At 37.4% G+C, this 25,346-nt stretch overlaps 1 protein-coding gene across 1 annotated transcript; it reads left to right on the top strand.

Annotated features, from left to right (window-relative positions):
- The first annotated feature begins 912 nt into the window (after positions 1 to 912).
- On the top strand, positions 913 to 23,582 carry drosha (drosha ribonuclease III). Its single transcript, XM_058794408.1, is given in 32 exon segments — positions 913 to 1,056; positions 2,228 to 2,964; positions 4,390 to 4,425; positions 4,427 to 4,694; positions 4,869 to 5,010; positions 5,561 to 5,721; positions 6,643 to 6,723; positions 7,846 to 7,932; positions 8,059 to 8,145; positions 8,505 to 8,576; positions 8,899 to 8,980; positions 9,059 to 9,130; positions 9,309 to 9,478; positions 9,742 to 9,866; positions 10,174 to 10,273; positions 10,511 to 10,618; positions 11,052 to 11,159; positions 11,907 to 12,045; positions 12,133 to 12,193; positions 14,382 to 14,441; positions 14,566 to 14,665; positions 15,352 to 15,454; positions 16,931 to 17,001; positions 17,887 to 17,931; positions 18,914 to 19,071; positions 19,352 to 19,457; positions 19,917 to 20,058; positions 20,374 to 20,456; positions 21,178 to 21,281; positions 22,265 to 22,357; positions 23,038 to 23,084; positions 23,277 to 23,582. Coding segments are annotated over 31 exon segments (3,864 nt in total). The 5' UTR covers positions 913 to 1,056; the 3' UTR covers positions 23,393 to 23,582.
- Positions 23,583 to 25,346: the final 1,764 nt, after the last annotated feature.

The following is a 25,346-nucleotide window of genomic DNA, read 5'->3' as shown; positions in this document are numbered from 1 at the left end:
CTAATGTGATCTGTCACTCATTCACGAACTGTAATGTGCAAGGTGTATTCAAGATTACTTAGTGCCTATGATTTCTACTCCAATCAAATGCCCTTTGGCCTCCCACCAAGAGCAAGAGGATGTCTCATCTCTCGACTGGAGATGCTGGTGAGTTTTGTAAAGATGCTCAATGTCAAGATATCTGTTCTTTATTGTATACAGAAATGCTGATGCCATCTAGTTTTCCTCAGCATGAACTTTCCAATGACATGACATTGAAAATTCATTTGATATTAAAAATATAGGAAATATTGTAGATATTGTACTGTGTGTTACAAATAAAACTTTTTATTTATAACTTTTTTATTTAAATCTGTAGAGTTTTAGGTTTATTAAGCTTTTAAAATAAAAACAGGTTTTGTCATAAAAAGACAAGGAAACATTTTGGATTGTGCACTGTTTATAGGTTAATGAGTAAATGAATGTAATTCATCATGTGATTCTAAAAGATGGTCATATGTTGTTGATTCTCTTTATAATATAATATTAAATATAATAAATCCTGAGAACATGGTCATCATGTTATATTCATGTCAGCTCTAGGGTTATTATCGTTCAAGTAATAATTCACCCCCAAAAAATTTAAAAGCATATTATGGATAGAGGACTCATATTTCAGCTGGAAGCAATGGTTTGAAGTTAATAGTGAATTTGTTTTATTACAAATAAAGTTTGATGAGTGTACACAGAAAAATTGTTGACAAAGTAAACATTTACAAGAACGATCAAGTAAAGTAAGCGTTGACCTCTCACGGTCTCTCCACTCCGGCTCAGTTGGTGGCAGTGATGCAATAACAGAACAAGAAGTCTATTTCAGCGTGGTATCATTTCTCGCGTTCTCATTGGGTACATGTCATACAGCTTCATTCTGATTGGCTGCAGCACACACAGCGTCGTGAACGAGCTAATGCGCTGCATCATAAACTGAGCATTTTTATCGCAGTGAACATAAAACACAATAAACAGTATCACTGGTTTATTTGTTTAGCTTCCAAGCGTTAGAAAAGCCTTCTAAAGGTAAGCTGTATTCTTCAGGAATAAAATGTTTGACTTCATAATTAAAGTCTTGTTCTGTCTGATGCTGAAACTGTGTGCTGTATATCAATTTTAGAGTGTTTTTTATTGTTAAAACGCCATGTGAAAATACAAGATGCATTTGAGAGGGATAAAACACTGATCATTCAAATCAGGTTTTGAGACGACTGAACGATTTGACTCGGCCAAAGACCTGTATAACGAAGCAGGCTAGCAAGGCCAGTGGTTTAGATTTTTACATGCCGTGTCAACATGTTCACTGACTACACCACAAAATAACCACATAAAGGTATATATATATATATATATATATAACGTTATATCCATACAGGATATAACGACATACTGGGGGGAAAAAAAATAAAATGGAAGCCCAATAGAAACCATCACAGAAATTCCAATGGTTTCCATTAAAATACCATTATGAACCAGTAAAACCATTACAAAATTCCTTTTTGTAGTGTATTTTGGGCATTTTTCCAATAGGATTTAACATCCCACCAATAGAATCCATCACATACCAGTAGACACCATTATAGTTTCTATTAAAACCATTACATTTTCTATTGTGTTTTGGGCAGGGTTTTATTGTTTTTTTTCAGCAGGGATATAAGGGTATGATGATATCAGTAAATGATGTCAGAATTGTATATATATATATATATATATATGAAGAGTTCTAAGTGCTGTCTGAAATCTTCTTGTAAAATTATCATTTTTCTCAGGCTCGTATGTTTATGTTCAATTATTTAACCTTAATATAAAATACAATAGAATATATTATAAATAAACGAAGTGAATATAAAGTGAAATTGCTGAACCTGTACGTAGGAGGAGCCTGAGAAAAATGCTCATTTTAGAAGAAAATTTCAAATGGCACTTAAAGGCTATATATATATATTTAAAATACAGCAAAACTAGTTCTAAGCTAACTAATATAATGAGTATAATGTAACTTATAGTAAAATGACTGAGAATTTATTGAAAACAAGTAAACAAATAAATATTAGAATTTGGATGCGTTTCTTTAGTTCTGACTAAGTGTTGAAAGTGTTTTGGTGACATTGGTGTCTTTATATGATCCAAGTTGTACATTTATCAGAAAATCTTTGGGTGTATCCACATCTTTCTCACATCCATGTCTTCTTTACAGATGTCTTTCCACGCTGGCCGTGGATGCCCGAGGGGAAGACCAGCTGCTCCGGGACCAATGTATCGGCCTGCTCCTCCACGGTATCACTACGACCCTCCGGCTGCTCCGGGTCCCATTTATAACCCTCAAGGCAGCAGTGGTTACATGCCACCTCATCCTGACTTCATGCCATTCCATTTCCCTGCACCTTCACAGGGCTCTAATGCTCTGCCCCAATACCCCGTACGCCCACCGGTCTTCCCAGAGCCGCCCCCTTTTCCTCCACCTGCTCCTCACAACTCAGACAGCTCCGCTCCAGTTCCGGTTCAGAGCTCTTACCCTTACATGATGCCCACCATCACCCCTCCACCTCTTCCACCTGTGCCATCCTCGGTGCCACCTTCCATGCCCTACCCGCCATCATATCCCATGAGCTACCCTCCACAGCCACAGCTCCCTCCTCCACCGAGCTTCAACCCAGCTTACGTGCAGCCCGGAGGTTCCTTCAAACCTGAACGCTCCCGCCCGCCTCTGCAATACAAGTCGGACTCCTGTTCCCGCTCCCCGGAAAGACTTCGTCACCATGATGACCACCGGCACAGGGGCCACAGCTTTGGAGGATATGGAAGCCGGCATAACCGAGAGTTTAGTGGAGAGAAACGGGACAGAGGGTGCAGTTCAGAGCGCAGGCGGTCAGACAGCCCGCGGTATAAAGCGGACTATGACAGAGGGCGCGTACCGTCAAGACACCGCAGCAGGTAACACACTTTACTGCTCATATTCTTCATTTTCTGTTCTCAAAAAATGATCTCTGTTGGGACCAGGTTATCATAAGCCATCTTAATATTTTCAAAGTGGCATCTGACATAGCATTTATACCTCAAAAAGGTGTTTAATGCTGCGGCAAAGTGGCACAAATGCTTTTTATCCTACCTAAAAACTCAAATAACATTTGCACTTGTTCACACTGCTGCACTTGAGCACTGTAAATGTAAATCATTTGAATACAAACTAATATTAATGTTAGAATTACTACAGTTTTGACCAAAAATAACTGATCAGAGTTTAAATACGAAATGTTTTTAAATCTGAACAAAATGGGGCTAGTGTGCATGCTACTTATAATGATGTAATTCACTTTTAAACCCTAATATTTTTTTTTCATCATGCAAGTGGTGACATTAAATGTGTTGCTCTGGGACAGTTGTGTCACTCACAGATCCAGTTTTTAAGAAAAGCTTTACCAAGCAATACAACAAATTTATCTGTCCTGATGAAACTATAAATTATACACACGGGGCCATCGAATGCTTGAATCTGATTGGATGAAGAACATTCTAAGGCATCATGGCCCATCACCTCCTGGGGTGTGTTTTTTTTATTTTTTTTATTTAACTATTTGAAAAAAATGATATTAATTAAATAAATGAATTAGTTATTAATGGTAACAATAATAATACATTAAAAAGCATATATATTTTAAATGCTGTTCAATTAAGTAGAAATTGCAAAAAAAAAAAAAAGATCAAAGTAGTAATGTCTTTCATTATTTGTAATAAAATGAAAAACAAAGAAACATGTTGCATATAGTATTACAATCTTAAACGGCAAGATTTAATGCACAAATCTCTTCTGACAGTAGTTGACTGTAGTAATCATAATTTTAATCATAATGACTTCAGATTCAATCCCACATTTAAATATGGTTGGCTCTTCCAAAGCTTGTGTTTATTTGGCAGAAAGAAAAATAAAACTTTATTCACAGTATGAATAGGTTGTATACAGACAGCTAGCAAAGAGCTTTCCCTTTATAATCACTGAATCTCATATGACTTCAAAGGATAGTTAATGCAAAAATGAAAAGTCTGTTATCATTTACTCACCCTCATATTTTTCTTTCTTTTGTTGAGCTCAAAAGAGGATAATAAAGTAATAAAGAGTAATTTCATTTGTTGTTTGTTGATTTTAAATACAAAACGATTTATGTGTCAGTACTTTTTGAACATTTCCAGCCCCTTTTAACAATACGTGATCATTTAGGTCACTATAATCGTGATAAGAAATTTTCATACTGTTACATCTCTACTTCAGACACACAGGGCTATTATAGACCTTTATAGAGTTCAGTAAGTTCTTTTGCTGGGTTGCCTGTTACAGTGTATAATATTGCCTCCATTCCCCAGAGAACGCTATCGGCATAGAGATGAGGCAGGTTCACCCCTCAGACAGACACAGGAAACACATCCGCAATCGCTCAGGCAGTCGAGAGAGAAAGCGTCGACGTGTGGAGGAGGAGAAAGAGAGGAGAACAGACAGCACCTCAAGCAGTCGAGAGAGATCGGTGAGCTACAGCAGGACTAGAGATGCAGAGGAGACGTCCTCTGACCGACATGAGGAGGAGAAAGGAGAGGAGGAGTTACTCAAACCTGCCTGGATCCGCTGTACACATGCTGAGAACTACTACTCCAATGATCCCATGGACCAAGTGGTAACTACAGTAATGCACACAAACTGCAGACAAGCAAATTTGACAAATTTACCACAAAATTATACTCTCCTTTAAAATATAGTTTTGTACTAAACATTGCGAATGTGTCATGACCAACCATATCATATACTCAGAAGCTGTTTTTCACCTTCCATGTGTTTTATTAATCTGTAGGGTGATTCTACAGTCGTGGGAACCAGTAAGTTGAGAGATCTGTATGAGCGCTTTGAGGAAGAGCTTGGTCGGAGGCAGGAGCGGGCCAAATCCAGTAGACCTAAATGGGAACCACCCAAGACCAAACTGGACCAGGATCAAGGTATTGTGTATTTTACTCTTTCAGATATGTACAGTGTATTTTATAATATTCTGTCAAATTTGAAACATTATGAACACGATACAACATGTAGTGAAGTCAGTAAACTGTATATGTATCTTATCTCTTTGCAATGACAAAATTGCTTGTGCTTTTCGATAGTACAGAATGTGGCTCAAAAGTGTGAAAAGTGAACATTTTTAAATTTGAACTATTTAATTTTTCATATGAAAAGATGTAACTACAATATTGTTGTATTACATTGTTATATTTTGTTATAAATATATAACAATATGTTTATATCACAATAAACAGATTGTTTAAAAAAATATATATATATAAAACTCTTTAATGCCAAATATTGTTGCCAAATATTTGTTACCTATCTGTGGGCCAGACAGGTTAGAGGACCGTAACAAACAAAAGTTGATGTTCCTTTGATTGATTTTGTGTTAATTTCAGAACACAAGAATAAACAAATACACAAATAGTGTTAGCTATATCACTCAGCCCTAACTCTAAAAGCGAGATGAATTTGCTGTGTGTTGTGCAGATGAGAGCTCCAGTGAATCAGAATGTGATTCTGATGGAGGCGGTAGCAGCTGCTCCAGCAGCTCTGACTCTGATGTGTTTGATGTCATTGCTGAGATCAAGAGAAAGAAAGCTCATCCTGACCGTCTCCATGAAGAGCTGTGGTACAATGACCCCGGACAGGTGCGCTTCACCATTTTGCTGAGAAATTATGGTTGTTTTGTTCAAAAAGCCATTTTAAGCTAGTGATGCATAAAAATAAAAATGGACCCCATAGGCCAAAACAACAAATCCGGAGATGCTTATTTAAAATTTGTAATAACCAAACTAATTATATTATTATAAGACTGTTGTACCTGCATTTCTTGCATTGCTGTCACACAGACAAATAATGGGGACAATAATGTTAAAATGCCTGGGGTAGTAAAGGGATAGATCACCCAAAAATGAAAATTCTGTCATCATATACTCATCCTCATGTCATTTGAAACTCATAAGACTTTGATTAGTCTTCAGAACTCAAATTTAGAGACTCAAGTGAGAGTTCAGGCAACCAAAACTTAAAAGATCCAAGTGGGTTATAAAGGCATTGTAAAACAAATCCAAATGAATTGAGTCTTGTGACAAGATACAATTAAGTCTTGTGACAAGATACAATTGCTTTCTTTGATGAATAGATTTAATTCAGGCTTTTACGTGCATCTGTTCATCATATAATGTGATTTTATCTCTTTATAAGACTTGGATTTAAGTTTTATATTTGGAATGTGAAGGTAAGTAAGTGATGACAGATTTTTCTTGTTTTTTCGTCCTTTTTTTTTTTTTTGGTGAACTGTTACTTAAACCAGATGTTTTATTCTTATAGCTAGCTATAAACATGTAAACTGTTTAACTGACTTGTTTGGCAATGTTCTCTTCAAGCAGTAGTACTTATCGTCACATCCAGTGATGTTTTTCAGAACTGATTTAAAAATCTGAAGAGTTCCTAAAATTAACCATTAGTTCTGAAATGATGACATTTGCTTGAGAGTTAACGGTTTGATTTATGTGTGTATTTTTATGGCTTAATATAAAGTTACAGTTATTCTTGTGTTTAAAACTCAGATGAACGATGGACCGTTATGCAAGTGCAGTGCCAAAGCCAGGCGAACTGGAATCCGACACAGTATTTATCCGGGTGAACAGGTATACGTGCATTCATTCATTCAATCAATCACTTCATCTGTTTTAGAGCCATATTTAGATTTGTATTTGCTTATACACTGTTATATGCAAACATTTGAAATTTAAAAGTATCTGAAATTTGGAATTAATAAGACAACTGGCTGGACAAAATCAGGAATATTATACAGATTTTTTAAAACCCTCAATAAGTATCTACATTTTTGCATGAATGAGCTAAATGATTGCAAGGCTCTGATGGGCCTAGGATAGCGAGGTGTTGATAGATATATTTGCACATGTGGTGCTCCAGTTGAACTCAAACTCTGCATTGACAAGTGTTATGTGAGCCAAGTGCTGCATTAGGGGACATTCACACAGGACACAAGATTTGGAGTAATGGAAGTAAATCTGGGAATCTCAGTATGCATTTTTTCAAAGATTAACTGGATAAACAATCACTGAAAAGCATGCACCAAGACGTCTGTCATTAGGGGTCTGTGTAGGATGTTTTTTCTGGATGTTAGTTCCCCAGAATTCAAAGTTCTCCCACCTGCTCTGCCATGAGCCATCTTGTGTCTAATCATCAAGAAGTCATCTAGAGCTTCTTTGCATAAGGTTTATACTTAATATTTTAGCCAAGCTGTAGTGCCTACTGAAAGTGCATTCCTGATGTGAATGGACCATTCATCAGTGATTTGTTTGGTTTTGTTCATTGTGTCGCATTTGGTCTAAAAGGCCTTTATTTGGTCAATTTTAACAAATTGGTCTTTATTTTTTCTTAGTTTATTTGAAGGATGTCGCAGAATTTTTGCTATTTTGTTTTTTGTTAATGTCTAATGTTGTTGTCTATGTTGATTTTTACTGGTGTATAAAGCAGAAATAATTCAGAAACAATTCTTAGTTTGTGTTAGATATGTGGTTGCCCAACACGAAATTACTATTTTCAAATTGTACTAATCAACATAGTAGCGATATCAGCGTTATTAAAATTGTGAATTCCTAGGAAGTAAAATGTTGCATTTATGCTTTTGTTGAAAAGTTATTTAAACCCAGTATTTCCATTGCAGGGATTTTGATTGTTATAAATCTGTTTGGGTTGTCAGATTTATTGGATTGGTCAGCAACTTTCTCTTTCTCTTATAGCCAGTGAAATCATGTCGGCCGATGAATAACAATGCCGGCAAACTGTTCCACTACAGAATAACTGTGTCCCCACCCACCAACTTCCTAGTAGGTTTCTGTGCCATTTTAATCTAAGTATTCATCAGATTTTTTTTCTCTTTTCTGATCTTATATTGTTTCTGCCTGTGAATATAATTGGTGCTTGCTCTCTCTCTCTTTCTCTCTCTCTCTCAGACAGATAGACCCACGGTTATCGAGTATGACGACCATGAGTACCTGTTTGAGGGCTTTTCCTGCTTCTCTCACACACCACTTACTAATGTAAGCATGGGCGACTATTGACTCGAGTCAGGGGGGGGGGCAAAAACATTTTTTTAAATTAAATCTTTTTTGAATGTATGCATCAAAGCAATGCACTACCATATTGCAGTGCATTGTGTCCACCTCCAGAATTAAATCACTGAGGCATTTTTGTCCCGTCCATTGCTTGTCAAGGTTGAACCACTGATGTCACATGGACTATTTTAAGTGGTGTTTTGAGCATCAAGTTCTAATTGCAGAAAATAGAGTAAATGTCACTTTTAGAAGATGAACAATTCTTTATCAGACATAATTTCTGATTTAAACCATTGCAAATGTCACACAGAATCTCCCAGACTAACTGTTCCTCCCCCCTTTAGATCCCTTTATGTCGGGTTATTCGCTTCAACATCGATTACACCATCCACTTTATAGAAGAGATGGCACCTGAGGTATGTGTCACCCCCACATTATTATATTTCATACTGTCCTCATTTTCTTCAGTTCACTGTCCTCATCTTCTATAAGTGTTAGTTACTGTGAATAACATTTTTGTGCACATACTTAATTCCGTACTATTAATGCATACAATTAAAATTCTCATAGTGAGACAAACATATCTTGACACTTTGACTTAATTATTAATGAAACGGAATTTAATTTTAATTTTGTTTCCCTTTGTTATTGACATTTTAAGTGCTATTTCAGACATAGCTAACATAAGTGAAGTGACCCACAAATGCTCAGCTAATATGATCTGTTGTGTTTGACCAGAACTACTGCGTTAAAGGCCTGGAACTGTTTTCCTCGTACCTCTTTAAAGACGTCTTGGAGTTATACGATTGGAATCTCGCAGGTAGCATGCTTAAGCACATTTAACGCTACACAAGCATAAGCTTATAAGCCATAGTAATATAATTTTGCTGTCACACAGGTCCTGATGAAAACGGCCAGTCGGGTTGTCAGAGGTTTCATTTTATGCCGCGGTTCGTTCGGTTCCTCCCAGGTGAGTTTTAAATATCCTTCTGTCCTTTTCACTCATGAACAAAAAAATGTTTGAGCAGTATTTTAAACCTAAATTTGACAGATGACTCACCAATATATTGGTGAATAGTTCATTTATACAGTAGAGAGAATGCTGCTTCACTATGATTATTGTTGTGGTGTCTGCTCATGTGTGTCAGATGGAGGAAAGGAGGTGCTGTCCATGCACCAGGTGCTGCTGTATCTGCTGCGCAGCAGCACAGCTCTAGTTCCCGAAGAGGAGATCGCCAACATGCTTCAGTGGGAAGAGCTGGAGTGGCAGAAATACGCTGAGGAGTGCAAGGGCATGATTGTCACCAACCCTGGCATGGTAAAACACATTCTCACAAATAATGGCATGATGTCAGGTGAGCAGACTGAATATTCAAGTGCCTGTGAATGGCACAGAGGAGCCTTTTTTAATGCGAGGAAATACTGTACAGTAAATAAATAGTGACAGATACATATAGCATCAGTAGCCAAAAGCTTTTGCGTGATTGTGCATCCATACTAATAAGTTCAAGTCAAGTTCATGTCATGAAAACACATCTGCACTTTAAATGTGTGCTTGTGTATGTGCCTGTATTCACACAGAAACCCAGCTCTGTGAGGATTGACCAGTTAGATCGTGAGCAGTTCAATTCCAGTGTCATCACTTTCCCCATCATTGTGCATTTTGGTATCCGACCTGCCCAGCTTAGCTACGCCGGAGACCCACAGTAAGTCTGATGGAGCGCTCACCACTTCTGTTTTTGCTTTTTAGCTTGACTTCTAATGGCAAGGGTTTTCTGAAGTGGTTCTTATAATTTGATTTAAACCAATGTTAAGTTCCTAAAAAAAAAAAAGTTTCATTCAAGGGTGTTTACACTTGGGCGTACTCTAATGCTTTACATCTAAATTTCTTCATTTTCAAGCATTATACCATTAAGCTTTTATTTTGACACAGTGAGTTATTACTAATAATGATTGTATTAATAATATAATGATAAAAAGGTGAAATACTGCAGTTTGCTGTTTTCATTGCAGGTATCAAAAGTTGTGGAAGAGTTATGTGAAATTGCGGCACTTGCTGGCCAACAGCCCGAAGGTTAAACAAATTGACAAACAGAAGTTAACGCAAAGAGAGGTAAGTGTCTGCACATGTGCTTTATGCACATAGAAATAGCTAATGTGACAAAGACACCTTAAAATAATAAATATGATCATTATGGAAGGCTTTTCATTAAAAAAAAAAACGTGCATTATCCGAATGAGCAGTTTGAAGAGTGGCAAGAGGTTTTAGTACAGTACATTGTGGTTTGAGGAAGTGTAGGTTCATTGTCGTAATGGTGTAAATACTGTGTCCACAAACTGTGATTTACAGGAAGCTCTGCAGAAGATCAGACAGAAGAATACGATGAGAAGGGAGGTCACAGTGGAGCTCAGCAGTCAGGGTTTCTGGAAGACTGGTATCCGCTCTGATGTTTGCCAGGTACACACATACTCAAACACACATTCACTTCAGAACTTGGGTTTGCTGAAGTGGGTTAGGGATGTTGAAATCAAACAAGATAAATTAAACAAAATAAACATATGTTTCATAAAGCACGAAAAATAATGATCTGCTGCATTACATTTATGGATATGCAGTTTCTGTGTTACCAAATGTTTGTCTATTCACATTTTCTCTCGATAAATAAAAATTAGTTAACAAACAAATTAGACAGTTACAGAGAATGGTGTTAATTCCATGTCAAACCTATAATGTAACCTATAAGCCTGTTTATAAATTGATTTAAGATTATATAATTATAATAATCATTGTGCTTTTGTGTGTGTGTGATGGACCATGTAAAAACATGAAAAAATTGAATCTTAGACAGGTTTTGAGGCAAACATTTGAGTCAGATGCCTTATTTTTGCAGCACGCCATGATGCTGCCGGTTCTCACCCACCACATCCGCTACCATCAGTGCCTGATGCATTTAGACAAGCTGATCGGTTACGTGTTCAAGGAACGATGCCTGCTGCAGGTAAGAGAAAGTGTAAAGACTTGTGTGGGGTTGTTTTTCATTCTGGAAAATTGCAGCACTGGTTACCAGCGCTTCAGAAGAAGAATTTAGTATTTCAGGTTTTTCCTTGCTGACTAAATTTGAACTAAACAGCTGGAAATTAAAAACTAAATAGCTATAATGTAATCATAGTACGTAACTCCACAACAGTTTTAAATTTGTTTACTCAGATTATGTGTAGAGAATCTGAACTTTATGGCAGAGAGGCCAGATAGAAGCCTTTCCTTAGTTAAGACACATCAAAGTCCACTTGGAATTTGCAAAAAAGCAGGTAAAGGACCATCAAAGCAATATTTTTGGAACTGAAGCCTTATTTGCAATAACAGCTGGAAATTAACCCACTATAATGTAACTCCACAACAGTGGAACATCCAGAAATTAAAAATTATGGCATACGATGCAAAATATTACTGGTTGAATCTACTGGTTCTTATCTTTGTTAGTTGGCTGGATAATGTTGCCTTAAGAAAGCAGTGCAAGTCACTGTTCTTACAGAACAGATTTCAGTTATGCTTGTTGTTGGGTGTTCAGTCCTGCATAGCTACAAGTACTGTATGTGTGTTATATTTTAGCATGTAGCTGTAGTATTTAATGGTCATAAAAGGTCATTATACGGTGTTCAGTGGCTGTTGATGTTTGGTTTCAAGTTATGCATTATAGCTCTCACTTTTTTTTCTTTCAAATCTCAAATTTTTCTTTCTCTCCCAGTTGGCAATGACTCACCCCAGTCATCATCTTAATTTTGGGATGAATCCTGACCATGCTCGCAACTCTCTGTCAAATTGCGGCATACGCCAGCCCAAATATGGAGACCGGAAAGTGCATCATATGTACATGAGGAAAAAGGGTTAGCAAATCTCTCTGTACATGTGTTTGGGAGCTTTTTTGAAGAAGTAGTCCTACTCTACTAATGGTTTTGCCTTTGTTTCACTAGGAATTAACACCTTGATTAATATTATGTCAAGATTGGGCCAGGATGACCCATCACCCTCCAGGTGTGTGTGTGTGTGTGTGTGTGTGTGTGTGTGTGTGTGTGTGTGTGTGTGTGTGTTTGTGTGTGTTTGTTTTATTGTGTTATTTTATTTTAGTCAAGGCTTTTTTTTCTTGTGATAAACATTTGGTGATCATTTTATTTTATATATATACAGGTGCTGGTCATATAATTAGAATATCATCAAAAAGTTGATTTATTTCACTAATTCCATTAAAAAAGTGAAACTTGTATATTATATTCATTCATTACACACAGACTGATATATTTCAAATGTTTATTTCTTTTAATTTTGATGATTAGAGCTTACAGCTCATGAAAGTCAAAAATCAGTATCTCAAAATATTAGAATATTACTTAAGACCAATACAAAGAAAGGATTTTTAGAAATCTTGGCCAACTGAAAAATATGAAAATGAAAAGTATGAGCATGTACAGCACTCAATACTTAGTTGGGGCTCCTTTTGCCTGAATTACTGCAGCAATGCGGCGTGGCATGGAGTCGATCAGTCTGTGGCACTGCTCAGGTGTTATGAGAGCCCAGGTTGCTCTGATAGTGGCCTTCAGCTCATCTGCATTGTTGGGTCTGGTGTCTCTCATCTTCCTCTTGGTTCAGGTCAGGCAAGTTTGCTGGCCAATCAAGCACAGTAACACTATGGTCATTGAACCAGCTTTTGGTACCTTTGGCAGTGTGGGCAGGTGCCAAGTCCTGCTGGAAAATGAAATCAGCATCTCCATAAAGCTTGTCAACAGAAGGAAGCATGAAGTGCTCTAAAATTTCCTGGTAGATGGCTGCGTTGACTGTGGACATCAGAAAACACGGTGGACCAACACCAGCAGCCCAAACTGTCACTGACTGTGGAAACTTCACACTGGACTTCAAGAAACATGGATTCTGTGCCTCTCCACTCTTCCTTCAGACTCTGGAACCTTGATTTCCAAATGAAATGTAAAATTTACTTTCATCTGAAAAGAGGACTTTGGACCACTGAGCAACAGTCCAGTTCTTTTTCTCCACAGCCCAGGTAAGACGCTTCTGACGTTGTCTCTGGTTCAGAAGTGGCTTGGTAGCCCTTTTCCTGAAGACGTCTGAGCGTGGTGACTCTTGATGCACTGACTCCAGCTTCAGTTCTCTCCTTGTGAAGCTCTCACAAGTGTTTGAATCGGCTTTGCTTGACTGTATTCTCAAGCTTGCGGTCATCCCTGTTGCTTGTGCACCTTTTCCTACCCAAATTCTTCCTTCCAGTCAACTTTGGATTTAATATGCTTTGATACAGCACTCTGTAAACAGCCACACCTTTCAGTAATGACCTTCTGTGACTTACCCTCTTTGTGGAGGGTGTCAATGTTCGTCTTCTGGATCATTGCCAAGTCAGCAGTCTTCCCCATTAATGTGGTTTCAAAGTACAAGAGATACCCAGAATTTATACTGTAGGGATGGTCATTTATTCAAACTCAAATGTAAATATTCTAATATTTTGAGATACTGATTTTTGACTTTCATGAGCTGTAAGCTCTAATCATCAAAATTAAAAGAAATAAACATTTGAAATATATCAGTCTGTGTGTAATGAATGAATATAATATACAAGTTTCACTTTTTGAATGGAATTAGTGAAATAAATCAACTTTTTGATGATATTCTAATTATATGACCAGCACCTGTATATATATATATATATATGTGTGTGTGTGTGTGTGTGACCCTGGACCACAAAACCAGTCGCTGGGGTATATTTGTAGCAATAGCCAAAAATACATTGTATGGGTCAAAATTATAGATTTTTCTTTATGCCAAAAATCATTAGGACATTAAGTAAAGATCATGTTCCATGAAGATATTTTGTAAATTTCCTACTGTACATATATCAAAACTTAATTTTTGATTAGTAATATGCATTGCTAAGAATTCCTTTGGACACCTTTAAAGGCGATTTTCTCAGTATTGTTTTTTTTTTCAAATAGTCGTATCTCAGCCAAATATTGTCCTATATGTATAACCATACATCAATGGAAAGCTTATTTATTCAGCTTTCAGGTGATGTATAAATCTCAATTTGGAAAAATTGACCCTTATGACTGGTTTTGTGGCCCAGGGTCTCATATATATATATATATATATTTTTTTTTACATTTTAAAAAGGCAGTAGAAATATAACAACTAAAGGGTGTGATCCCTGTCCTTTTAACAGAATCAATCATAATGAGCGCTTAGAGTTTCTTGGTGATGCAGTTGTTGAGTTCCTGACCAGGTGAGACCTCTTACTTTTCAACAGTGCTGTAAATCTGTCATTACATAGAGTATGTCTGAGTTTAGCTTTTGAAGCGTTTGTTGTTCTCACCTGTTAAAGTCATATGTTTGTCTTTGTTTTCCAGTGTGCATCTCTATTACCTATTCCCAAACCTGGAGGAGGGAGGGCTCGCCACATATCGCACAGCAATTGTTCAGAATCAACATCTTGCTATGCTTGCTAAGGTAAATGTTTACTAGATGTTAGAGATAATCCAAAAATTCAGCACACTGTAAATTATAGCTCCAAAAACATTTTTTATTATTATCTGTAGTTTAATTTATCATTTGTATCTCTGCGCCTGAACCCAGCAAACATTCCACCCAAAAAGATTTTAAAAATTTGTCCACAAATGCTACAATCTTTTTTTTAAATGAATTTAAACCTTTGCATAGCTTTTAACCTTTTGATGAATTGAAGCATGTTGGCACATCTTTTGGCATGCATGGTGTTTTCAGAGTTTTGTGTTGGTGGGTATTGGGGTAAGTCTTCATTTCGATAGTCCACTTTAGACATTCTACTAACAGTAAGTAACTTTGCAACTACATGTCAACTAGCAGTCATTAGAGTATTAGTAGACTGTCTGCTTAATATCTCCTAACACTTTATTTTGATGGGTCCACAACATACTGACTATTAGAAACTTTGCAAGTATATGTCAACTTATTCTAATAACCCTAAACCTACCCTACTGAGAGTTAGTAGACATGTAGTTGCTAATTAATGAGAATTAGTTAGTTGACATGTAGTTGACACGTAGTTATAAAGTTACTTATGGTTAGTAGAATGTCTAAAGTGGACTATCGAAATAAAGTGTAAACGGTATTGGTGGCATTTAAAAAAAATCTTTATCATTGTTTTGCATCCCCAGAAATTGGAGTTGGATCGGTTCATGTTATATGCCCACGGCCCTGACCTGTGCAGGGAGTCAGACCTCCGACATGCCATGGCAAACTGTTTCGAGGCACTGATAGGTTAGTGCTTTATCGTGTATGCTGTCTCTCTGTGTTTAATATACTGTATTTTCACTCACTGAGGTCAAATTGTTGATCTTGATTTTTTATGTTGCAAACATAGTTTCAGAAACTTAGTTTGTGTTTTGTAAGAACACATTTACAGAATGTTGTAAATACTGCCCTAGGTGCATGACAACTTTAGATAGTGGTTATCGACTCGATCCTAGGGATCCAACGCTTTACACATCTTGTGTCTCACTTAAGCCAACGGTCGGTCGTCAGGCAGTTTTTGTTCGTCGGCCGACTAAGTTTCCTCAGTGTGTTCTGCACCGTCGGTTGAAGTTGGTCCTCGTCAGCTTTTTTTCGGCCGATTCGACATGTTGAATCGGGCTCGTCGGGCCATCTGATCATTCTGATTGGCTGTTCAGCTGGCGTACCAGTGTGCGAGAAAAGGCGCAGAACGGTCGTGCTTGGTGTGTACCGGGCTATAAGCCAGACATGCACTGTGTGATTTCAGCAATGTATTTGTTAAATACCAACTCTCACTCTACAAGTAAATTGCAATGTAAAACCAAAGCTCACGATTTATGTGCTCACACAATACGGTCCGATCGTCAAACTGCGTCTTGACTGCCCACACTATACTTGTGAAATAAACACATGGGACCCCCAGAACCAGGAACTGTGTAGCCTCCATTGCTTCTGTCCATACCACACACCATGTCGCCATGGTTTGATTTCTGTTTTCACATCGCACAGAACCAGTAAGGGAAACAATACAGAGTTAGGGAAATCAGTTCGTAGCTTTGCTTCAACTATCCCTCATTCCCGACCATCCGATTGCCGGTTGGTAGAGGTTAATCACCTCTCGTTACCCCATGACTGTATGACACACAACACATGACAAAGCTGAAAAACAAAAGTCTTGCGACTTTTTTGATGAGCTTATAATTTGAATTGTGTGTTATACAAGATGTGCAGAGCCGGAGGTGTGAAGATATCCCATGAAGTCACTGAAAGAAATTGACATGTTTGATATTAAAAAGCATTATTTTGCAAAATAAGCCTCAAAACATAATGGTAGTTACTAATGATGGGACGAAATTTCGGTAACTGAAAATTTTGGCTTAAACTGAAAATTGCTGTTTAAGTCCAATTTTTCGGTTGCCTAAATTTTAGTGCATCATTAGTAACTCATGTCCTTTTTTAAGGCTTTTTGTACTTAATAAAGCACATTTAGGTCATTTTAAGAGCAAACTAATATCCGTGTTTTTCACAGAATTGGACAATTTTAGCTTTAAGATCTATACTTTTTATGTTCACCTAGACTCCATGTATTTGACTGGAAGGTTAAAAACAGTATTCTTGTAATATATTACTACAATTATACAGTGTCATTGCTTAATAAATGTATAATTTATCATTTAAAAAGAAACACGGTGATTCTCAAATTTTTAATAGTAGCACAATTGTGATTTTTTTTTTTTTTTGTAGGGGCTGTTTACCTGGAAGGTGGTTTAGAGGAAGGCAAGCAACTCTTTGGGAGACTGCTGTTCAACAGTGAGGTGAGTTTTATGTGTGTTTGTAGGACTAAACAAATTTTAATTAGATATATTATAGTGAGCCTTTTAGACTATAATGTAAGATAAAGGGGCAGTCGTGGCCTCATGGTTAGAGAGTCGGACTCGTAACCCAAAGGTTGCGGGTTCGAGTCTCAGGTCCGGCAGGGATTGTCGGTGGGGAGATTGAATGTCCAGCGCTCTCTCCACCCTCAATACCACGAGCAAGGCACCGAACCCCCAGATGCTCCCCGGGTGCCGCAGCATTGGCTGCCCACTGCTCCGGGTGTGTGTTCACGGTGTGTGTGCACTTTGGATGGGATAAATGCAGAGCACAAATTCCGGTATGGGTTACCATATCTGGCCACATGTCACATCACTTTCACTTTTTCACTTTCGCTAAAGAGTGTTTTGTTCCAATATAAAGATTTTACATTTGAAACTAACAGGGTGTTTAAATATAAATTATAATAACTTTTTCCTCAGAAGTAATTTCTGTATTTTGAGTTTGTCTTCTACCCATACTTTCCCCAATATAATTTATAAAGTGTTAAAATGCTTTCATAAGAAGTAAAAAATAATGACATTCAATCATTACTTTGTCTGATACTGCTGTCATTTACAAATTATGATGGAAACAGAGAAACAGTAAAGTGACAGCGTAAAGAGCATAAATATAATTTATTATGATCTGAGAGTAACTCTATTGCTGTCATTAGTAAATAAGTTAATAGACTCTAGCTTAAAACTGAAAGAATGTCATTAGTATCACACAAAATAACAAAAACTATCCCCCAAAAACATTCTGAGTCTGAGTTGTCATATACTCTTATTCTTCTCAATGGACTGTCATGTTGTATTCAGTTTGTTTCCTCTCTTTTTGTCTGGCAGGATCTGAGGGACGTTTGGCTGAACTATCCACCTCATCCTTTACAGGTGTGAGCAGAATTGATTTTCAATGTTCAAATGTCATGTGTAAGACAGACACACACATACACTTTCATCAGCCACCTAGCTGAATAACTAGAAGAATAACAAAGTTCAATAAACAGTAAAACTGCTACAAACTGATTTATGATCGTGATTATGATCATGATTTGCAGTGTCGAACAGCATAATGAAGTCTTTTTTTGTTCAGCCAAAATAACTAGAAGCAGCTAAAACCAGAAACCTTACACATTCAAGGTCTAAATGGCCATGCCCACTCTTATTTGAATATATTTTTCCTAAAATATGCATTGGTTGAATTGTGCAGGGGAATTTAAAGAAACCGTTTACCCATACATTTTAATTCCTTCATCATTTACTTACCTTCATGTTGTTCCAAACCTATAAAACTTTAGTTCATCTTCAGAACACAAATGACGATATTTTTAATATTCTCTCATCATATTTGTTCATCCTTTGAAAATCCACATAACCAATATTTTCTAGACTCAAAAAGAACATAAAAACACCGTAGAATGAGAACCAATGATGTGTGTTCTCCAGGGCGTCATGCATGTTTACCATATTCGATGTGCTCTGTGTACAGTATGCGCTTAAATCAATATTTATATGTGAATAAAACCTTAATTACATCTATTCATTGTAAAAAAAAAAATGATTGTGTCTCTTCAGAAGACTTGGAAAACAAAAAAAAAACCTTTGTCTTTGTGAACTTTTTAAGCTGGAAAATGTTGAGACTTTCAATGGATGGGCAAAAATAATGAGAGAATAATACAGTATTTTCAGTTGTACAAGGAAGATGAATAAAAGTCTATGGCTTTGAAACCACTCGAGGGCGAGTAAATGATGGCACTGAAATGTTTTTGTTTTGTTTTTTAATTGAAGCTGACTGTAAGCTTCAATGTAGTAATATAGTAGGTGTTTATTTAATGCATAAAAGCACACACTCCATGTTCTGCTGTTTGTTAAGGTGCAGGAGCCATTGACAGACAGGCAGTTGATAGAGTCGTCTCCAGTTCTGCAGAAACTCACTAATTTTGAGGATACCATTGGAGTGCTGTTCACTCACGTACGTCTCCTCGCACGGGCCTTCACTCTGCGAACAGTGGGCTTCAACCACCTCACCCTGTAAGTGCTCTAGTGCCTCTGTGACTTTTTTCCAAATGGAACAGTTTATTGAACATTTAGACAAAATATTTTTAAAAAATGCAAAACATTTGCATGTATGTTTTTGTTGGGTATCATATTTGATGCATCAGGTTGTGATACAACAGTGTCTATGCTCCCGCACATGGTGAACCCACAGAGACAGAGGCTGTTTTTCCACAGCCAGGAACTACACAACAGTAATCTTGTCATTAGTTAACTGTCGACTAGTGCTTCATGCAGCCACCGTATCTGTCTGCAGAGGCCACAACCAGAGGATGGAGTTCCTGGGAGATTCTATCATGCAGCTGGTGGCCACTGAATATCTGTTCATCCATTTCCCAGACCATCATGAAGGACATTTGACAGTGAGTATATCCCTCGTCTGTTCTTCATTTCATCCCAAGATTGGTTTCAGTTTTATTTCTGCCCTCCCTATGATGCATAGTGTCCACTACAGTAATCTTTAATAGCCATTTTTACCTCTTCAGTGTGTGATGGTATATTCTACAGGGTATATCTATTCACTGGACATTTCTACAAGAATGTCCGTTCATGTCTATTGTGAAATATTTTAAATACTTGACATACTGACATTTCTCAACTTTTAAATGTTCTCTGATACTCTTACTGCTTCAGTCTCACAATTAGAAGGTTGAAATCGCCTGCTCTGCTCCGCTCAGTCATTTGAGTGTAAATTTAGTTTTTAGTTAGCCCTACTCTATAGTACAAAAATCCAGCCCTTTCAGTCACTGTGCCCCCTCTCTTCTGGTTGGACAGTCCGTATAAAGCCCAGAAGTATAAAGTGTGTTTGTGTGTGATTGTAGCTCCTGCGCAGCTCCTTGGTGAATAACCGGACTCAAGCGAAGGTTGCAGAGGAATTGGGCATGCAGGAATATGCCATCACCAACGACAAGACCAAACGGCCTGTTGCCTTGCGGACCAAGACTTTAGCCGATCTACTGGAGTGTAAGTGTGACATGGCACTGCAGATTAAGGTTAAGATTAAGGGACGTTTGATTTTATTGAACTATAACAAAAACTGTGAAATAATATAATATAAAAGGACACTTTTTCTCATTATAACTAGCTAAATAAAAACAACATGTTCTGTAAGAGCTCTGGTATTTGTAATTTATTTTATAAATGATTATTTGTCTTTTGTTCTGGAGGATTATTATTCCTAATATGCCCAGTCATTTTATATCCATTTATTCTAAAGCTCATAATGCTTATTGTCTGTATTGCTAGCTATTAAATTTTCACTCTTTTTTTCCCTCCCAGCATTCATCGCGGCTCTTTACATAGATAAAGACCTGGAGTTTGTGCACACATTTATGAATGTTTGCTTTTTCCCACGACTCAAGGTATGGCAAACTTAATTAGAGGTTAAATGACTTTTTTAACACATTTATACACCTGCATGTTATCAATCATTATAAGCGATGATTTTGTATTGACCCAGTCTCAATGTCAGAGGCACGTAATGAAAAAATAACATTCATTGAAAAGAATAAGGTGACATTTACATAGGACATGGTCCTGTATACTGACAAGGCTGTTTTTAATCATCTTTGTGTACATGTAATAGACATCATGTTTTTTTAGCATCTTGTGCAGTGAGCACATTTTTTAAAAGAGACAGTGTCAAGCTAATAGAAATTAAACTCTTTCAAACATGACCCCTGCTTTTTCCTTTAAGTTTTGAATGCCCTTTGTTTAAAAACAATACGGTTATATAGCAGACAGCTCCTGTCGAAAAGGAAGTTGTCTTTTTTTCTCTGTGAAAATTCTGAGAATCAACATAATAAGTGCATAAATTATATAAAATCACTTCTTATACAGCACTGCAGGCTGAATAAAAAAATACTTGAACAGAATTCCCAGTGAATCTGTCATCGTAAGCATTGAAATGTTTATAGACATTGGGAATGATTCAAAGAAAATCATCATGTAAAAGGATTTCATCAGCAATAAACACCTGAGAGTTTTAGTCTATACATCCACTGGCATGGAAGAAACCTCCTCAAAGTGCTCAACTGATGTGTGCAGGCTTTTTAACTTTCAATGTTTTGATTATTGTTTCAGGAGTTTATCTTGAACCAGGACTGGAATGATCCAAAATCGCAGCTGCAGCAATGTTGTCTAACCCTGCGAACGGAGGGAAAAGAGCCAGACATTCCTCTATACAAGTAAGAAGCTTCTGTCCATTACCATCCTTTGATTTACCTCTTCATCTTCATCCTCTTTCAGTTTTCTGTTTAAAGGGTATTTGCCTTGCAAAAGTATTCAAACCCATGTCCCCCACATTACCTTAATCTACACTCCATACCCCCATGAGGACAGATTTGTAATAACACTGCAAAGTTGATAAAGAGAAAGGAGAAAAAAACAAATAATCACATTGTGTAAATTTCATTTCTACAGTTTAGCCCTGGTTGCATCCCATGTCTCTGGATCATTTTTTGAAATCTACAGTTTGATTGGAGTCAATGTGCTGCAAATTCAGTTTGATTAGGGATGATTTGAAAAGGCATTCAGTTGTCTGTATAAGGTCTAACATGCATGTCAGAGCAAAAGCCAAGCCATAAGGTCAAAGGAACATCCTCTGCCTGCATAGCTAAGAGACAGGATTGTGACGACGCACAGAATGTTTCTGCTGCGTTGAAGGTTCCCAAGGGCCCAGTGGCCTCCATTTCTTTGTTACTCAATTTTCTTTTTTTCTTTTTTTTTTGGTCGATGTTTGAAGTTCCAAGATCCTCCATTGTGAACTTGGAATGCTCAGACTATTTAGAATGCTCATGTATCTTATTTCTAGTAAGACATTGTATCATCCCTGCAACAATAAAGTTCACATTAAACTGTATGGGAAAAATCAGCTGAACTAAATTGTAGAGAGATATTTAGAGAAACTGTTGTGTTCATCGCTGATTGTTCATGGTCAGCTGGATTTGGTGCAAAGTGGCATGGTGATAGTAAAGTGAATACTTTTGATGTAACTTTAGTTTATGTTGTCTTGCCTATGTTTACTTGCTTTTACTGATGCAAGGCCACCGGTCAGTTGGAAGTCTTATAATAGTGTAATGAGATCACAGATCCACTTTTCCAGATCCAGTTTTTTTTCATTCATCTCAACTGTGATGCTCTTCATCTTCATCTGATGCTCTTCATACAGGACACTTCAGACAGTTGGACCCTCTCATGCCAGGACCTACACAGTGGCAGTGTATTTTAAAGGTGAACGGATTGGCTGTGGCAAAGGACCAAGGTAGTAAAAAACCCAGATATTTACCCTCATTGCCAAATCGCTACATATCTGCTCTTATAAATATCTGGCCCTGTGTCAAAAGCAACTTCCGTATGTCACACTCTCAGAACTTGCTATGTCCAGTGCTAGCTTTATGCCATCTAAAAGCTCTTTTGAACATTAATCTACGTTTCTGTCCTGTGACATTTTTACCATCTGCTCATTTCCTATTTCTGTTGTTTCTCTTATGTATCAGACAGCACTTTCTATTTAGTGAGCCTGTATCTTACATCTTAAGTTCTGATTTCAGAGTAATGTATTAACTGTTTGTATGTTGGTGATCTGCCACCTCATGTCAGTTAAATTTCATGATGGGTTTATAATAGTTCTCAGTAGCTCATTAAACCCAAATGTATTTGTGGGAAATTGACCTGTTATATTAATATTACTTAGCACAACGAGTGTTTTGTTTTCATGTTAACATGTTAAGCTTTCGTATTTAGGTATGTTAATTCATTTGAAAAATGTTTGGCCACCTTTGAATTAGAATTTTAAACATGGCCGTTGAGAGAAAGTAGATGAAGAGCCCCGCTGCAGGTTCGATGGGTCATATGTACTGGATTTAATCCTTTGAGGTGAATGATAAAGATCCAATTTTTTGAGTTGTTGAACATTTATAACTTTTCATTTTATCCCAACAGTATTCAGCAAGCTGAGATGGGTGCAGCCATGGATGCGTTGGAGAAATGTGAGTGACTTTGTGGCATTTTTCACAAAAAAACTGACAATGGTTTTAGAAGAAACATTTTCACACGTTATGGCAATGAGGTGTTTGTTACAGTGCAGTTTTTTGGTTTGCTGAAGCAGCTATTATAATAATAAAGGTTATGAAATTCTTGGTTTTCTGTTTTACATGTTCTTTCCCTCTCGTTTTCTGCAGATAATTTCCCTCAAATGGCTCATCAGAAACGCTTCATCGAAAGAAAGTACCGACAAGAACTGAAGGAGATGAGAAGAGAGCGAGAGCGACAGGAGAGAGATAGTGATGAAGGGTAGAAAAGCAGGAAGTGAAGGAAAAAGCAGGATGTTACATGAATTGAGTCACACAACAGCAGGCTTAGGAAAGCAAGAATCTGTTTGTTGTTGTTTTGTATATAAATCTATGTAAAAATCCGTGTTTGTTAATCCAATTCATACTGTTGGTATGTTTTAAAAAGAGAAGTTTTGCGTGAAATAAATCAAACCATCAAAATTTGTTTATTGTGTGCATAATTTGGTCAAATCACAGAGCACATCATAACATGAAACAGTAATCATAATCTAACCAGATTTGATTTGAAAAATGGCTGTTACATACTAGGGATGTGTGCCATAACCAGTGTTGGTGTTAAACGCATTACCAGTAACGTGAGTTACGGAAGCAGATTACTTTTTAAAGTAACTAGTAAAGTAACGCCTTATTTATTAATTTAGAACGAAATATCAGAGTTACTTTTTCAAATAAGTAATGCCAGTTACTTTGTTTCCCATGTCTTGACTGACAGCTCTTCTGTTCGCATGTTGAGAGAAATCGGAAGTGCAGAGGCGTTGTGTGCGCTGTGTGAACATGATGTTACTGTAGTTCTAAACTTAAATGTCAACATAAATTTACTAATTTCACCTGCACAAAAACAGATTCAGTGTTCCTCAAAATGAATAAAAACAGCCAAATGCAAACAGAATATTTCACAAACCTGCAATAATTAAATATGTTAATTTTAGACTAATATCGTTTATGTATTTAATCCCATTTTATTGACCAATGTCTTTGCTACTGACCTTCGATGATCCAATTTAGCCATACTAACGAGCACGTTTCATTTTTGTTATTGCTGAATAGTGTCGAACTTTCTTCTCCTGCGTCATATTATTCATGCAATTTATTTGATCTGCGCCCTCTACTGTACAGACTTGAATTTACATTTCCTTCAGCCTGAGGCGTGTTCATTTCACTTTTGGTGTGAAAGGGCTTTTACATTTGTAAAAGAATAACTTTTTTATATTAAAAATAAACAAGCAAGCCCTGCCCAGATTTAAAAAGTAACTTAAAAGTAACGCAACTCATTACGTTCCATAAAGAGTACCCAAGTAACACAATATTGTAATGCATTACTTTTAAAAGTAACTTCCCAACACTGGCCACAACTAATTTCATTAATATTTAATGAAATTAGTAGTAGATAATACCTTATCTGTCCTCAGTAGAATCCTGAGGACAGATAGGAGTTCCTATATTATAGGCAAATAAGATGTTCTTCATTAACGGCTTATATTGCTATTACAATCAAATAATACAATTTTATGAATTCTTATCAGTATAAGTCATTTATCTCAGATGATGAATACAAATGGTCAAAGTGTGTGTGTGTCAGGTTTGGACGGAGAGGCAAACACAGGGTTAGTGGGAACACACTTCTTTTATTTCCTTCCCACAAACATAAACTGATCCCGAAGGATTTCAAACAAAACGTAACTTAAAACAAAGGGGTCCTTTAACTCAGTGACTTCGTCCAACTCAAAGTGACACTTTTGTGATAGGTCGGTCGGTGAGGCTTACAGGACGGAGGATCCAGGCAATCCAAGAGGTGAGTAGGGAAGTGAGCCAGGCTTACGACCTTGATACCAACCAACGCAGGATTGTGGTGAGTGACTTGATATAGCGAGCAGGTAAGTGATGACAGGTGGTATTCAGTACTCCGGTGATTGCGAACGGGTGTAGGTGGTTGGTGTGGATGACGCTGTGGGCGGATCTGTGACAGTACCCTCCCCACGGGCGCCTCCTGGCGCCGGGACCGACGGCGAGGGCGACCACGTCCTCTTGGGGCAGGGGCGGTCGGGCACGACCGGTGGAAGTCGGAAAGAAGCGAGGGTCCAGTACATCCTCTCGGTTTACCCATGATCTCTCTTCGGGCCGAATCCTCCCAATCCACCAGGTATTGGAGTCGGCCGCCTGGCCGACGGGAGTCTAGGA

The sequence above is a fragment of the Onychostoma macrolepis genome, chromosome 12, assembly GCF_012432095.1.
Source record: "Onychostoma macrolepis isolate SWU-2019 chromosome 12, ASM1243209v1, whole genome shotgun sequence".
NCBI classification, from domain to species: Eukaryota; Metazoa; Chordata; class Actinopteri; order Cypriniformes; family Cyprinidae; genus Onychostoma; species Onychostoma macrolepis.
This window is presented reverse-complemented; position numbering and strand designations above follow the sequence as displayed.